Source organism: Aspergillus karnatakaensis (assembly GCF_047715665.1).
Source record: "Aspergillus karnatakaensis strain CBS 102800 unplaced genomic scaffold BJY04scaffold_14, whole genome shotgun sequence".
Lineage (NCBI taxonomy): Eukaryota > Fungi > Ascomycota > Eurotiomycetes > Eurotiales > Aspergillaceae > Aspergillus > Aspergillus karnatakaensis.
The window spans coordinates 145,431-159,665 of NW_027395726.1; the positions used below are offsets into that span (position 1 = coordinate 145,431).

General features: G+C 51.1%; 7 protein-coding genes across 7 annotated transcripts; 5 read left to right on the forward strand and 2 right to left on the reverse strand.

Annotated features, from left to right (window-relative positions):
- Window positions 1–105: 105 nt before the first annotated feature.
- Window positions 106–1,653, forward strand: BJY04DRAFT_216240 (DUF3716 domain-containing protein; the record flags this gene model as incomplete). The annotated part of the gene is made up of 3 exons (XM_073715689.1): window positions 106–487; window positions 560–1,072; window positions 1,142–1,653. 3 exons carry the CDS (start codon window positions 106–108, stop codon window positions 1,651–1,653), a joined length of 1,407 nt encoding a protein of 468 aa, XP_073573230.1.
- A 565-nt stretch (window positions 1,654–2,218) lies between these two features.
- Window positions 2,219–3,656, forward strand: BJY04DRAFT_216241 (DUF3716 domain-containing protein; the record flags this gene model as incomplete). Its single annotated transcript, XM_073715690.1, has 5 exons — window positions 2,219–2,399; window positions 2,470–2,562; window positions 2,631–2,717; window positions 2,796–3,161; window positions 3,250–3,656. The coding sequence occupies 5 exons, from the start codon at window positions 2,219–2,221 to the stop codon at window positions 3,654–3,656; spliced, it is 1,134 nt and encodes a 377-aa protein (XP_073573231.1).
- Window positions 3,657–4,695: 1,039 nt separating this feature from the next.
- BJY04DRAFT_216242 (DUF3716 domain-containing protein) lies at window positions 4,696–6,220 on the forward strand (the record flags this gene model as incomplete). The annotated part of the gene is made up of 4 exons (XM_073715691.1): window positions 4,696–5,029; window positions 5,096–5,197; window positions 5,271–5,597; window positions 5,721–6,220. 4 exons carry the CDS (start codon window positions 4,696–4,698, stop codon window positions 6,218–6,220), a joined length of 1,263 nt encoding a protein of 420 aa, XP_073573232.1.
- Window positions 6,221–7,072: 852 nt separating this feature from the next.
- On the reverse strand, window positions 7,073–8,117 carry BJY04DRAFT_216243 (DUF3716 domain-containing protein; the record flags this gene model as incomplete). The annotated part of the gene is made up of 3 exons (XM_073715692.1): window positions 7,073–7,323; window positions 7,389–7,733; window positions 7,808–8,117. The coding sequence occupies 3 exons, from the start codon at window positions 8,115–8,117 to the stop codon at window positions 7,073–7,075; spliced, it is 906 nt and encodes a 301-aa protein (XP_073573233.1).
- Window positions 8,118–9,942: 1,825 nt separating this feature from the next.
- Window positions 9,943–11,182, reverse strand: BJY04DRAFT_216244 (major facilitator superfamily domain-containing protein; the record flags this gene model as incomplete). The annotated part of the gene is made up of 2 exons (XM_073715693.1): window positions 9,943–10,689; window positions 10,739–11,182. 2 exons carry the CDS (start codon window positions 11,180–11,182, stop codon window positions 9,943–9,945), a joined length of 1,191 nt encoding a protein of 396 aa, XP_073573234.1.
- A 398-nt stretch (window positions 11,183–11,580) lies between these two features.
- On the forward strand, window positions 11,581–12,321 carry BJY04DRAFT_216245 (glycoside hydrolase family 3 protein; the record flags this gene model as incomplete). The annotated part of the gene is made up of 1 exon (XM_073715694.1): window positions 11,581–12,321. The coding sequence occupies one exon, from the start codon at window positions 11,581–11,583 to the stop codon at window positions 12,319–12,321; it is 741 nt and encodes a 246-aa protein (XP_073573235.1).
- A 181-nt stretch (window positions 12,322–12,502) lies between these two features.
- Window positions 12,503–14,224, forward strand: BJY04DRAFT_206365 (general substrate transporter; the record flags this gene model as incomplete). The annotated part of the gene is made up of 5 exons (XM_073713705.1): window positions 12,503–12,626; window positions 12,677–13,188; window positions 13,234–13,733; window positions 13,822–14,070; window positions 14,179–14,224. The coding sequence occupies 5 exons, from the start codon at window positions 12,503–12,505 to the stop codon at window positions 14,222–14,224; spliced, it is 1,431 nt and encodes a 476-aa protein (XP_073573236.1).
- Between the last annotated feature and the right edge of the window lie 11 nt (window positions 14,225–14,235).

Below are 14,235 nucleotides of genomic sequence, written 5' to 3' on the forward strand. Positions count from 1 at the left end.
GCTGTTTGCTCAGATCTACACTCTAATTGTGTTGTCTAGCTTACGACAGCTCCAAATGGCCTCCTCCCTACCTCTGTTCTCTCGTTACCTGATTTCACCGTCACGATGGCCCACGAAATGGACACTTCAACCCCAGGCTCGGCTTTGAGCCGAGAGAGCCCTTCTCCTCCAGGACCCTTTAGTGTCTTTCGTGTTTCGCTTAGTGATCAACGGACTATCCTACACGGTGATAAAGTCCTGCACGTCCCCGTTTCCTCGCCTGCCCCTCACCCGGAAATCAAGCCCGAACCGGACCTCTCTGAAGGATATATGAACAAAGGTCCCCAGCCAAACTTGGTTCTCCCAGTAGACCAATTCGGCCATGGCTCCAACGGACCGACTGCAGTTTGCACCATAGCGAGTAGCAATGGTGTAGAGGGTGCACCCAATCAAGAATCTCGGTCTCCAAAGCAGGAGGAATCACGGGTATTTGGTTCAGATAGAGAAGGTACGTTATAGACGCTGTCATACTACGCAAGTTTTCCTGACCGATAAGATCCTGTGTGCGAAGCGCTGCTAGGTGTCGCAAACACGAACCTCGAACTGCCCCCCAAGCAGCTAAATCGAGACCAGGTCTCACCTATCACCGACGCTGGCACAGGGGATTTGTTCACGAAATGTGGGGCAGTTCTCTCTGCTACTCAAATGTCTGTAGAGGTTTATACTGACATACGAGCTCTTCTTAAAGTTCCCCATGAGATTCTTCCCGGAATCAGTAGCGATGACCTCCCTCTACCTCCCTCCGGTGAACTACGGCCTGAAATAGAATACTGGGTTGGCCGCCCGGTTCTACGGAAGCTCGATTGGCAGCAGGATGAGAATGGACGTCCTATCAGGACGCTACACTCCAATATGGGCGCTTTTCACGCGGCCTTCGTTCAGACTCGGGGCAAGCTTGCAGAGATACCTTGCACTCGATGTGCAGAGGGAAAGGGTCAATGGAAATTATGTGTTGTTGGCGAGAAAAACGATACGCCTGGAGATGAGGTCTGCGCTAATTGCCGGGGAATCAACAATTGGCAATGCAGTCACCGTATGTTCATCAAAGACTCCTGACCCGGCGTGTCACTGTCCTTCTGAACCATGATCTAACCAATTGCAGGGAGCAGCTGCTCAGATACTCCTCCCGCGGACAATATCCCGCCTCATACCACATCCGAGAGCCCCCACACACCAGTGAGAACACCTCCTCGACAGCGGGCCTCGAAGCATTCGCCCACTTGTGTGCAACCTAGCCGTGCCTCTCGGTCCCCGAATAGCAAGAGCGCGCATATGTACGGCCAGAACTATATTGCGGTGAGACGCCGTGGATCGGGGCATACCAAGAAGTCGCCGGTTCGTGCCCAGTCTCAACGTACCCCACGCTCGACCAAAGTAGAGCCTCACCGACCGGCACAGACTAGGATACCTTCTCGCCACGATGGAAGTCTGGTTCCGTTCCCCTTAGCGCCAGATATGTTCAACAACTTGAATGTTTTGAAGGAGGCCCTCAATGACCAGCAGAGACACATGGAAATAATTCAGCAGAGGATCAGACAGCTTGAGAGAGATGAGCTGGAGAAGACTGCCACTAACCCTTGGGACCTTTTGTCCTGTAACAAAGATTGCGTTTGATGATACTATTTGGTATGTTCTTAATGCTGATTGTTCGGGGTCGCTGGCTCGGAAACCAGTCAATTTTATGGTAACTGCTTGAGTCTAAAACGTGGAGACTACCTATGGCTTTCCATGGATTTGGAGCTGAACCGTAATGTCATTTGTTTACAGCTGAGAGCCACCATAATGAGCTTTTTGATTAAATGAGTGCTCGTGAGTAATCAACTTAATGCACAATTGATCCAATTGATTTAATTGTATTGTATTCGAATAGTAGAATCAGACACTGAAACACTTCACTGACAGTTGCACTCCTCTACCATTCACAGAGCTATTCTTCAAGGAACAACACAATATCCATCCATTAGATAATGGTCACTGCACCTCCAAGTCAGATAACACCTCCTTTCTGTCGAGACTCCTCCTTCTGCTCAACGATTGACAACTCTTTTCTATGCTTCTTAGTACTAGCTTCCTATCTGTTCTTTGAGACCCATAAGAGCTTAACGCTACCATTTGCCTTGACTTTTGACCGTGATATTTGCCTCCGGGTCCTGAACCAGTCCATTCCGGAGTTACCGCGATGGACCACGACCGAGCTGTTGTGGCAGACACCTCTAGCAACAAACTTTACAAGCCACTCAGAACTAACTTGCCAATCCAGTGGGGAGATGATGATGATTGTGACGATGATGAGATTTTCACGCCTAGGAGGCGCCGCCGCGCTACCGAGACAAGCCCCGATCTGACTTCTGTATTAGAGGGTGAGCATAACACCAGTCCCATGTCATTAGCAATGGTCCGGAGTATTCTGACCTTGCGGAAACGGGAAAGACGTCGATACCAAGCCCCCCAGAATACAGGCCCAAGATCATGGATTGCCCGACCCTGGTGGTAGGAGCTTGGGTACTAGAGACAGTGAAACAGGTGAGTTCCGATGCTCGACAAATCTATCTGAACATACTGACAGTTGCATTCTTCATTCCTTGGTGTAGATGTGCAGGTCGATAGTTCTCCAGACTATCAGTCACATCCTCTTTCAACAACCGCAGAGATACAGGGCCAACCGCCCCCCACTGAAGGTGAGTCCATCGTCTCCCTTGCGCAATCATTGCACTCTCAAAATCGGAGTACTAACATCTGATGTCGCTATCATCAAGTTTTGCCCGGCCTCTCCAGTGACGACTATCCTATCCCCCGCACAGTTACAGCAGGTGCAAATGCCCTGGCCAAATACCTGCAAACTCTTCCCACGCTTCGTAAACTCGACTGGAGAGAAGACACAACCGGCAGGCCTCAGCGAAAGAACCTTGATGGACACCATACATATCCCGCGGCATTGATACAAATAACGGGGAATGTTGCTGAGACACCATGCCGCAGGTGCAGTGAGGAGTACGGACTATGGAAAACTTGTGTTCTCCCGAATCTTGCGGGTTACAAAGGCGATAGGCTTGGTAGGAAGCCGAGGGCTGGTACAATCTGCGCAAACTGCCGGTCCACTGGTCACTGGAAATGTTCTCTTCGTGAGTGTCTCAACAAGCAGTCGGCTATACATGGCGTGGTTCACACGTGCTGACAGTGGGCTATTTACTAATCGAAGCTTGCATGCAGGTTCGGACCCTGATACTGTCATCACGGAACAGAATGGGCCCGAACCCGCGGAGACTCGCGGTGTACAAAAGCGCCGGCGAGGTCGGAAGAGGTTGTTAAGGGGGCGTAACCAAATTGCTCGCCGCATTAGCGCTACAGTCAACTATAGCAGCAACTCTAGGGATGAGGAGGAACCTACAGTGGAAGCAATCGAGAAACGTCCACCTGTCGCCGCCACGTCTCATCGCTCCAGTGAGCGCGTTATTCCGTTTCCCTTGTCTCCCGGTGATTATAACAACCTGCCGTTTCTAAAGCAGGTTCTGAGCGAGCAGCAGAAACATGTGGATGCAGTTCGGAGAAGGATAGAACAGCTGGAACAGCAGGAGCGGGAGAGGATGATGGACAATCCATGGGAGATTCTTCTGTGATTTGGTACTGTTAAGGCCTAACTCTATGCCACGTCTATCAAGCGGGTCTCCAACTACTGGAATCAAGTGGTTCTAGACTACCTGGAGAGGACATACCATGTTGTCACAACGCCGCCAGGTACATCGACAGAAGTCTACCAGAAGCGTCACTCTAGATACAGAGAGATTAAGGTCTTTATCTTTCATTCCGAAGTTCTGCGTGAATACAATGGTCACTACTTACGGCTCGCGGATATAGCGTTCAATAATTTGGACTTGTTGCGAAAGCTTTCTTTTATGTCTTATAGCATAATTAGTTATCTCAATACCATTACCTTGGACAGAGCCGACCTTCCTTTGAGGTAATGAGCTAATAAATATACCTCAGCCACTACTAGTAGACGTTCGGATCCATAACGAAGGGCATAGACTCGGCCCCAGAATAGATATTGCGCGAATCACTACCTACCTCCTTCTTACACATCACATCATGAAACGTTCGCCATTCCAAGCATAACCTCCCCTAATACTGTCAAGAATCTTCCGGCTCTCAGCGTGATGCCGGACAAGTGGAAGGACTTCCCGGCATTCCTGTAGGCAGAACAACGTTCCTTGAGAACAAGGAATCGGTCTAATCTACTGCCGATCTGCAGCAGACGAGAGCCATGATGCTAGTGGAAATAAACACAGCTCCATGCCCAGATGCAAAGAGGATTAAATAATATGTTCGATGTGCGGCGCGCCGTCGCGTCTCTGGAGCCTGAAAATCCTCCCTATCACTATTCACACACCAGGCATCTATACACCAAGGATGACACCAAACCAGATAATTGAACGACAACAGTCTTTTTCCTTGATGGGCCAGGAAATAACAAAATGCCAATGGCAGAGAACTCGATGACAAATGGGGAGATGTCTCAGTTCCCCATGCAAACAGAGCAACGTTCTACACGCGGAGTCACTCGTGGAACCTTAGATGCCAGCTTTCCTTCCAGCTGTCCTGACCTGCGCTTCTTTTTTCTCTCACCTTTCTTTCCTCTCACAATACCTTATCTTCCTCATGCCATGGCTCTGGGACATGATGGCGAGTTTCACGGCAATCAACAAGCCGAAGACTAGAGCGCCTTCTGTCTCCAACCGTCCTGAGCCATCTCGACCTCCTGACAACCGCAGGCCTCAGCTAGCTGCCAAGAGCAATAATGACGGCAGTCCTCCCAATCGGCTTGTGCCTTCTGATTCTGGTCAGAAGCAATCAAACAAGGGAAACAAAGATGCCCAGGTCGAAAAGCCCGATGCCAAAGCTTGTGGCGCCGTTCGTAAAACGCGTCAAACGAGGCCCGAGCGTCAATTTACTCAACCCAAAGGACGAACCACCAGACAGTCGATGACTAAATGTTGGTTTATGATCACGATTCCTGCGTGTGATAGAAATCCTGCTGACCATTTTCATCGTTGCATAGCCCGCTGCGCTCTCAGAAAGCCCGAGACTGAAGATACCCGGAAATCAAAGCCGAAACAGAAGCGCCATACCCCGGTCCAGAAAGAAGACGACCCAATCAAAGGTATATGGTTCACGTCTTCTCACCCTTGCCCATGAAGGAAACAGAACCAACCTCATCCTCCCATCTTCCACAGAACTCCCGAACCTCTCCGCTACCGATCTCCCCATCCCTCCATCCGGCAAGACAAACCTCGTGGTGGATTACTACACCTCTCACCCCGTCCTTCGGCATCTCGATTGGCGAATTGGGAAGAATGGCCTCCTGAAAAGGCGTGGCCTCTCAGACCCAGACTCGTACACCGCCGCATTTACGCAAACAAGAGGACAGGTCGCGGAGACTCCATGCATGCGCTGCGCGCAAGATAAGGGGCCCTGGGAGTCTTGCGTTGTGGATGATATTACCGTCCTTGATGGGGTCTGTGGAAATTGCCGCGTGGCTAAGGAGTGGGGCTGTAAATATCGTGAGTATAGTGCTGGGACTCTTGTTTCTGTTTAGCTTCCTTTAATCGGATGGCTTTCTCGGTGCTTTTTATTGAGGCTGCCAAGGGAATGTGGTTCGACATAACCTAATCACACCAGTACAGGAAACAGAGGGCAACCGTTAGAAGCAAGTACCAATTCAGACAACGAGGAAGTCGGTCGAAAGCGCCGTCGTCGCGGCACGGATACAAAGCAAGACGATAGCAAGCCATTAGCACCACCCAAGCGCAAACGCAAACGCACTTCACCAACAGTGACCGAGGAACCAGCTAGCTGCAGCATAGCGAATCCGCCCACACAACAGGATCAGGAGACCGCGCAGGTTGTACCAAATCCACCTTTGGACCCGACCCCCAATACGAACACAAATCTGATATCAGACAAGGCCGAAGGAGGAGCCGAGAATGGCAGCGAGGACCCCGGCCCATTTTCCTCAACTCTAGATGATATCGACGACATACGCTGCCTAGAGGGAGCGCTCGCCGAGCTGATAGCCTACATTCATGGCATTCAAGAAAGGCTCACATACCTCAGGGGACGACCAGCCATCACGAACGAGAACCAACCCAGCGCCCGATCTGAACAATTCCAAGCGCAGAGCTAGGAAGCGACTACACTACACTGGATTGACTGTGCCGCGTATGCATTACCTGTGCTGTTTTTTCTCATTCTGGATGCAGGATGTCCATTTCATATCTCTCTACGTTGTTCTTCCATTTTCTACATTTTTATTTTCGAGATGTCGCCCACAGGTATGGGGTCATATGTCTGAGTAAATAGCAAGTCTGTCACATATTAAGAGTAATGTTTATTGCCATGTATGTACGCAAATTAATCTGGATGACTCCAAAGCAGATTAATCATTATCTCAGCTGCATCCTTTACATCGGAACCATCCTCGTCCAATTACCCGCCTAACCAAAGACCGCAGAACGAGCTGACACCGCAAATCGACGAGATCAGGGACATGTCGATGACATTCCTCTTCAGGTCCAACCCCAAAGCCGGAGCGGAGGCTGGAAACAGACATTGCTATCCAGCCTGTCCCCTTGGAATATTGTCCTCCTCAGAGACTGCGGGGGCGTTCTATATCGATGCGTGTACCACGCACCCTGTACCTTTGCCACTCCCATCGCCGCGAATCAGAGAATTAAAGAGTTCTTGCTCCGGAATTGAATGTGGGTAACAGAACAGCCTCCAGGGATAGCTCATGGCGGGAGTACGCTTTTGTTTCATTTTTCATGAAAGCTCGCCGCCGCAGTGTCGTGGATGACTTCGAAAGCTCTTCTTTGATCAACACCAACAGCTAGATTAAAAAGCAAGAAGTTCTCAAGGAGTGAATAATTACCCGTTAGCTGTTGGGCAAGTATAACTTTAAGTAAGGATATGATCCTTCTATACAGAATGAGACTGGTCCCCACAGATCCAAACAGTCTGACAATAGAGCCAACGTATCCTAGAATCCAACTTGACCCTCGACCCTGTCCATCTTCCTAAACACCTTGTACATCTGATTACTGACCCGATCCAAGCATTTCGCCAACCTGTTTTGCACCCCTTCCAGATAAACAATATCATTCCAAAGATCATCGGGCAAGGGAAACATAATCGTCCTCCAACGATCGTCATGGCCCAAGCCATCTTCCACCGCCAATACAGCAGTCTCTCTATTCGCACTCGCAGGGTCCTCATTCAACTTCTTGTTCCCTGTCTCGTAAGGATCTGTCAGCCTCCATGCCGAACCGAAAGCAAGCCAGAGCGCCAAAACCCACTATATTCGCACAAATGCGTGAAGTTACTGTAAATGCAGTTCGCGCAGGTCATTTCCACATCTCCATCGGGCTCGAGGAGCGGATCAATGATGCAAGTTTTCCAGACCCCACGGGACGACACGCAGCTCGCGCACGGCTTCTCTGCCTCTTGACCTCGGGTTTGCAGAAATGCCGCAAGACGCTCCTTATCCGTTTGGATCCCGATAAATAACGGCTCGCCACTCCTTCCTAGGTGCCAATCGAGAGATCGAACCGCTTGGCGTGCAAGGTAGGTGCCGACTTCGGGGGTGATTTGGCTGCCTTCGGCGTAGGGCATGTGGTCCTTGGTTACGCCGTGTGTGATAACTGATGATTGTGTCAACAGCGGCGGTTAGCAGGGTTGGACGGAGCCTTAGGGGAGGAGGCTGGAAGCAGGTTACAGTTTGGTCTGTCCGCATCGTCACTGAGCCCGTCGAGTATGTCTGCGTCGAGAATCGGTCCATCGCCCAGGAGAGCGTGTAGGACATCCGGATCATCGAGTATTTGCAGGCTCTTCGCCGCTTTAGACGCCCCCTGATGCTGCTGTTTGGTTTTGGATTTGGGTTTTAATTTGCGTTTGGGCTTAGGTTTGGGTTTGGGATTGGTTTTGGATTTGGATTTTCCGGGTCGTGTTTTGGGTTTGAGTATGGTTGTGAACTTGGGCCTGGGGTGGGGTACGCATACGCGTTTGGACCTGATATCACGCGACATTGTGGTCTCTTATGCGAGAGCTTTCGTGAAGAGCTTGTGCGTGTAGAGAGTGCCCCTTAGACGGGAGAATCCAAGCAGCAGATATACAGAAGGAAGCTGTGACGCACTCTGAACCTGTGCTCTTTCCTAGTACCACGAAGCTAGGCTACATCTATGCTAATTATTGTTTCCCAGGCTACGCCTGTGAGAGAAGAGGCGTAATGAATGTCAAATCATGGAGATATCTAATAGAATACCGACCTCTACGGGGCGTGGCCTGCCCCTGTAGGAAGTAACCCGCTGTATACATCTATTCGGTGTGATAATAATGTAGGTCTGGGGTGAGGGCTAAAGACTTATCATACTACTATCTATATATAGCGTCTCCAACCGGTTCAACCAAGTGAGGGTTTAAGACGCCGCATACGGGGACATGTCAAGCCACTGGAGCAAGAATGTCCAGAGACCGAAACTACTCAATAAGTCTCAGCTTGATGACCAAGTTCAAGTGCCGTATCCTTGTCTCCATTCGCATCGTCCCCGCGCTGTTACAGTAACTTGGCCGATACTTTCGCCGCGTCTTGCCTCTGCTTCAGCTCCTTGTACCGTGTCCAAACACGATTATGGTAACGCTGAAACTGTTTCTGGCGGTTATCCAAGAAGTCCAGATCACCGAACTCATGTTCGCTGAGCGGCAGTGGACTGTATTTCCAGTCGAATCTTGATATAAACGCCCCATATTCCAACCGCTCCTCAGTCTCGCTTTCTGACCAAAATGTTAGCATTTATCATCCGGAAGCTATGCAGTGTGAGATACTCTAAACGCACCGCGAGAACAAGTACTCGACGAGTCTCGGAATAGACAGTTGGCACATGCTTTGTCTGTTACCATACCATGGGATGCAGGTTTTGTGTCCGTGACGCAAGTTCTCCAAATCCCCGTGCCGGCCACACAAGAGGTGCAGGGAAATGTAGCCACCGAGCACCTGCTCTGGACGTAACCGGCAAGGAGGGTTCTTGGCTCGGAGAGTTCACAGCGCTTGGGAGCCCCATCAGGCCCTGTTGTCCATCACCAGTCGAGGGGTCTGATAGGATGTGTTTCGTTTATGTAGTGTGCAATTGATGGTGTTATTTGGTCGCCGATGACCATCAGGTAGTCCAGAGTGGTCACCCCCTTGATGCGGGCTGCAGTCAGTAGTACCAAGGTTAGCGAGACTAAAGATGTTCGTTCTAGGTGGATGTGCTCATCTAGACCAACAGGCTTTATGCTGCCGATAATGCGCCCTTCGGTACTGCGTGGTAGAGAAACGTATCCTTACCTATGGCATCTGGAGGATCAACCCTGACAATCTTTTCATCTTGCGGTGTCTTGGCGCCGTTTTTCTCAACTTTTTTTTTGAAGGCCCCAGGCCGATAGAATTTGCTGTGTCTGTCGTGTCTGTCGAGGCACCGGTAGAATCTGCAGCCTTGTCGTCAACCGCAGGCGGATCGATAATGTTCTAGATGGAGGCTCGTCTAGAAGCCGAAGGGCGGTTTGATGCCATAGCGAGTAAACTATCTTATGCAATAATATTGTATAGTGAATGAAGGTGGACTAGAGTGAGTACCTAAGTATTGTCTGGGTCGCTGAATGATGAACCTCGAGGTTTGCAACGAGAGAAGCCACGACCACAACCAATTTTGTCAGGAGCGGAAGGTGCTGTGTTCCTAAATCAATTCCTTTTCAGATGGGCTTCTGCCGTCGATGAGCATCATGTCGTGGTGATCACTTCTGAACATTGTGCGCCTTACGGACCGGCCATCTACAACACTATCTATTGGAATGAGAGCATGACTACAGCACATCCTACAGGCCGAAACACGATCCACCCAAAGAGGGAACAGAATGCAGCAGCACTCCAAACAGAACGGTGGTCGCTCCAAGAAGAAGGGCCACAGCCCTAAAGTCTCCAGCTTCAGCCATAAAGGCAGCATTGACGAGACTACCCACAACGCCAGCAACGCCCCATGCCGTCAAGACCCAGCCGTACTGGGCAGAAAATGACTCGTCCCCGGCTAGATTTGCTTTGAGAATCCCAGGAAGGACACTAAAGCCGACTCCGTGTCCAAATAGAACAGTCACTATAGCCAGAACGAACAAGATCGGATGAGAAATATACGCGAAGGCCATCAAACAGAGGCCGCGAGCGATGAAAAGAGCGATGAAGATAATTCTTGGCCGTATTTGCGAACGGAGCAGCGTGGGTGACAGAACACCACCTAGGGCAAGGGCCGTTAGACAGCCAATCAGGATATATTCGTTTGAATGTGTATAGTATGCGACGGTCGTGCTGTAAGCTGAAAAGGTGGTCATTCCCGGCAAGGCGTTGAAGAAGAAGAGCGTTGATAAGAACGGTACTTTGCCGGTAGTGGTGGACGCATGGGGCTTTTGGGTAGGCTCATTGGTGGCATGAGTGCTCGCCCCCTTAAGTTGGTTTTCATTGCTAACCCTTCCTGAGGATACACAGAGAACAACAGCCAGCCCCACGGTACTGAGTCCTAACCCACCCAGTTTCAGCACACTTGCTAGACCACTTGCATCAAGCACGGAGAACTGCAAACAAGAAGCGAGCGCCATGACAGCCGCTGTGCCTGATGAGAACCCCAGAGGACCGATTGCAGTTCTGTGCTAACGACCCCGCCGGCAGAGAATCAGCAATCCAAACCACCACAGCTAGGTATGTCCACCCGACACCAACGCCTCCAAGGAGAAACGATGCCAACACGCCTTCCAAAGAGTGCAAAGCGAGAAAGTGTCCTGCCAGAAAGACTGCAAAGCCCCAGGTTATAGCACCGGCCGCTGTACTGATTCGCGCACTAGTCAGGGTTTTCAAGGGTGTGCAGGTGACGACGCCGAATGCGGGGCCTAGAGATGCGCAGCCGAATGGAACATAGGAGCGATCGTTGGAGATGGAAAACAGTCGAGGGAGCTCGGATTGAAAAACACTGACAGCGTAGACGGTTCCCACGCTAAACATGCTTGCGAAGCTAGCAAGAGCGACGGCAACAGTGCCCTGTGGTCGCCGATGGAGTGGTACGGAAGCCATGCTGAGGTTCGTAGAAGCTGAGAGGGCCGTGATCTTTACCTACTCAGACAGGGTATCGCACGAAAACTAATTTATTTCTGAACTGAAGGTAGCCGATCACTCGGGCTTAAAACAGGCAGCGGCACAGGGAGGAAAGGCAAACCAGGCGATTGTGAGTGGGGGGTGTCTATCTGGCGGCTTCTGCGGTCCGTAGGAGGTCTTGGCTTCTCCAATCCAGCGGCTGCATCCGCCTTTCCTGCCAGCATGGATGTCCATCTCGCTTTCCTCCTTTCATCCTTTCATCCTTTCATGGACTGTCATCGCAGCCAGTGTTGATATAAGGAGGAACTCCCATCAGGCCTTGATCGCCATTAGGCTCGATCACGGAAGCTCCCATACCCTCATCCTCCTCCTCCAAGATGGCACAGGACGAAGACACCATCTCAGCTCTCCTCGAAGCCCTAACGCTCACTGAAAAATGCGCCCTCCTCTCCGGCAAAAACATGTGGGAGACCACGTCTCTTCCGAAACACGGAATTCGCTCTTTGAAAACAACTGATGGATCCGCTGGAGTTCGTGGCGCAAAATGGACGGACGGCTCACGAACAACATTCATTCCCTGCGGGATTTCGCTTGCCGCGACATTCGATCCAGCGATCGTTCACCGTATTGGAGAAGTGCTTGGTTCTGAAACGAAGAGTAAGCAAGCACATGTTCCGCTTGCGCCGACAATGAATCTTTCGCGTTCTCCTCTTGGGGTCCGCAACTTCGAGAATTTCGGAGAAGATCCCTACCTTACCGGTGTTCTAGCCAGGAGTTACATTACTGGGGTGCAGAGTCAGGGTGTTGGTGCTTGTATGAAGCATTTCGTGGCGAATGACCAGGAAACGAGAAGGTTCAATATGGACGAGAAGATTGACGAGCGTACATTACGGGAAATATACCTGCGCCCTTTCGACATAGCTCGAACAGCAGATCCTTGGACCGCTATGGCTGCGTACCCGAAGATCAACGGACTGCACGCGGATTGCAGCGAGGCGCTTTTCAGAACAGTGTTGAGGGAAGAATGGAAATATGAAGGATTGGTGATGAGCGGACTTGGAGACCCGGAGACTCCCCTGGACCATCTCCCCAATCACCCCATGTCTCTCCGCAGATAGGTCCTGTCCATGATAACGATATTACAGGTGCCAGGATTGTCAGTCTCTTTGCGCGATTCAGTTTTATGTACCATGGAGATAAGGATTCCAGAGTTATATATATGTCCTCCGGTCACAGCCCTGGCACTACTCCTCCCAATAATTTCGTTACCCCTTTTATAATTCACTGTGGACGTTTCTCATGGCATCAAAGGATAATACGGTTCAGCTGGACCCCAGCCATCAGTCTGCACCCCCTAGAGGGTGGTGGGAGTGTGGCTACCTTGTCAAGCTCAACATCGGCATCGTCTGCCTTACATTCCTGTGTACGTCCCCCGGCCTCCATGAGTGCACGGAAACCACTGACACCCCAAAGCTTCTACAAACGGTTATGACAGCTCCCTCCTCAACGGTCTGCAAGCTCTACCGGGATGGCTCGAGTTCATGGAGCACTCCAGCAGCGTCTGGCTGGGCTTCATCAACGCACTCTACTGGATCGGCGCTGCCACCATAACCCTCGCTGCGGCGACTGTCGCCAACCGCTTTGGCCGAAAGAAGGGGATATGGCTAGGATATATCTGCCTTATCTTGGGCACAATCCTTCAAACCGCAGCTCCCAATGTCGCGTGTTTCATCGTTGCCCGCCTCTTCACTGGTGCTGCTATGGGCTGGATGAACAACTCTACCCCAGTACTTATTGCTGAAGTTGCATATCCGTCGCACCGTGGAATTGCCAGTGCTCTCTACATGACAAGCTACTACATCGGGAGCATCGTTGCTGCCTGGGTGACATTCGGCACCAGGACCTGGGATTCAAGCTGGGCGTGGCGGTTCCCGTCTATCTTGCAGTTCCTCATGCCCACCTTGGCTCTACCCGCTCTGTTCCTAGTTCCTGAGAGCCCGCGATGAATGGTCTCAGTCGGACGTATTGAGGAAGCGCGGCAGACGTTGATCACCCACCACGCCGGCGGCGACGCAACCCTTCCCTGGATCGATAACGAACTACGGAGCATCCAGCACGCAATCGCCGTCGAGTTCGAGGCAGAGAAACACTCCACTTACTCCGAACTCATCCGCACACCCGGACACCGCCATCGCCTCTTCATCACCATCACCCTAGGCTTCTACGATCAATGGGCCGGTAACGGTCCCCTGTCATACTACCTCGCACTCGTACTCAAAGCCATCGGCGTCACCAAAACAAGGGACCAACTCCTCATCTCCGCGTGCCTGCAAGTCTGGAATCTTCCCTGGGCGCTCGCGGCTGCACTCTCCGTCAACCGTATGGGCCGCAGAAAGCTCTTCCTTCTCTCCGCGGGGATCATGCTGGTTAGTTATATCATCATGACGGGTCTGAGCGGGTCGTTCGCGACTACAGCAAATTTCAGGGACGGGGATCGCTATGGTGCCGTTTATCTTTGTTTATTTTGCTGGTTACGATATTGCTTTGTTAGTGCCCTAGCCCCATTTCTCAGCTAGCTATCCTTCGGGGTACCATACTAACTGTGGTCTCTTACACAGGACGCCCCTCCTGACAGCATACCCCTGCGAGATCTGGCCGTTCCGTCTTCGCTCCCGTGGTCTTATGGTCACTTGGATGTCTTGCATCATCGCGGTTATATTCAATACTTTTGTAAATCCCATCGCCATGGATGCTATAGGGTGGAAGTACTACATTGTCTATCTGGTGCTACTAATCTTTTGGTGTCTGATCACATATCTTTGGTACCCGGAGACTCGAGGGTTGTCGCTTGAGGATGTGGCCGTAAGGTTTGATGGGTTGGGAGCCCTGGACGGGAGGGGTTTGGAGGATGGTGCTAAGCCGGCTGTGGAGAAGGTTGAGGATGGGAAAGAGGAGTAAATTCATCCATTCTATAGAGTGGAGCGTTTTTCGAAGGAGTTACAGAATGCGATTAGTTATTAGATGGTCGACAT